The following is a 1,456-nucleotide window of genomic DNA, read 5'->3' on the forward strand; positions in this document are numbered from 1 at the left end:
AACTCACCGCTGAGTTAGCGTTAGCTTGCATGACCGGCTCCGTCATGCTGGTTTACCTACAGTATGAGCGCCACAAGCGTCACGTCATGTGACCAATTTTTAATTCAAATCCCAGCGACACAGATTTACTTCCATAGGCGCTATATAAATAAACTGAATTGAAATGGAATTGAAAATGTGATAAAAGCATAATCCAGAAATAAAATTTTGCAATTTTTTTTGGATGAATAAAAAGTTATGAGAGTAAAATCAATTTCTTTTAACATTGATATTATTTTTAATTGCATCTTTTCTATATATTTTTACAGATTATATATATATATTTTTTTTTTCTGTTTGTTTTGCAGATTCAGTTAAAAAAACGCCATTATTTTCAAACTGCATTTCACAGATCACATTTCCTCTTGATGCCCAATATAAACGCTCGCCATTGACCAATAAAAAGGTTGTTGCTAACGTCCACGCTAACCAATAGAAACGCATCTTCACTCTTCCCTCCTAAGAAAAGCCCGCCCCCAGAGGTTAAGAGAACATGATCTGGAAACGCAATTTAAAAAGAATGTAATTCGTAAAACTCGATCTAAATAACTGAAGAAAATCTGTAAAAAAAAATTTTTATTATCTATAAATTTGAAATAACAAAACATAAAAAATATAAGGAAAATACCAAGACTTAATCTTAAAACCTTTTTGATTAAAATATTTTCATTTTAGGATTCAGGATTTTTTCTTTAAATTTCCATTTACAAAACATTTTTTTTTCTTGCAACAATATTGAACCAGATTTCCCTCCATAACTCCCCACCTTACAGACCAATCTTATCTAAGCTTTCCTTTATATACCTTCCAGTTTTAAATGCCAGGGAAGGTCCCAGTGGACAGACCCACTCCTGCATGATCCACTCACCCGTATGAGCTGCAGGTCAGTGAGCGCTCGCACCGTGTAGTCTGGACAGTAGCTGGAGGGGCTGGTGGCGTCCGTCGACTCAAAAGGATCCCTGGGAGAATGCCGCTGGCTCGACACCGGAGACTGATGAACTGTATGTTATAAACAGAAACACAAAATCTGAATGAACATCATCCGCCTAAAGAAAGGACTCCCTGCACAAATAGAAATAATAAAAAGAAGGCAGAAAACAGGGTTTATACAGGAATGAGTAACTCTAATTTAATGCTCTATTAATGCTCTTAGAAATAATTTCAATGACATAAACAAGTACCAATGACTCTCATATATATGTACATAAACATGTATATATTAGGGGTGGAACGGTTCACAAAATCCACGGTTCGGTTCGGTTCACGGTTTCGTGGTCACGGTTTTCGGTTTGGTTCGGTATATGTTTATTGTTAGCCAAAAATCCCATAAAATTTAATGAGTTATAATTATTTTTAATGATCCGCGGAAACCCTGGATCATTTCCGCATGTTTTGCTGCTTTGAATTTAATCATCTG

General features: G+C 35.6%; 1 protein-coding gene across 2 annotated transcripts in view; it reads right to left on the reverse strand.

The window, feature by feature from the left end:
- cnnm3 (cyclin and CBS domain divalent metal cation transport mediator 3) overlaps positions 1-1,456 on the reverse strand; it is a 34,307-nt gene that overhangs the window by 7,289 nt on the left and 25,562 nt on the right. For both annotated transcript variants that reach the window (XM_015397175.1, XM_015397176.1), the window contains exon 9: positions 908-1,038. In XM_015397175.1, the coding sequence (XP_015252661.1) occupies positions 908-1,038 (131 nt within the window). The remainder of the gene's footprint in view (positions 1-907; positions 1,039-1,456) is intronic.

Source organism: Cyprinodon variegatus, unplaced genomic scaffold, assembly GCF_000732505.1.
Source record: "Cyprinodon variegatus isolate N-32 unplaced genomic scaffold, C_variegatus-1.0 Scaffold842, whole genome shotgun sequence".
Classification (NCBI taxonomy): domain Eukaryota; kingdom Metazoa; phylum Chordata; class Actinopteri; order Cyprinodontiformes; family Cyprinodontidae; genus Cyprinodon; species Cyprinodon variegatus.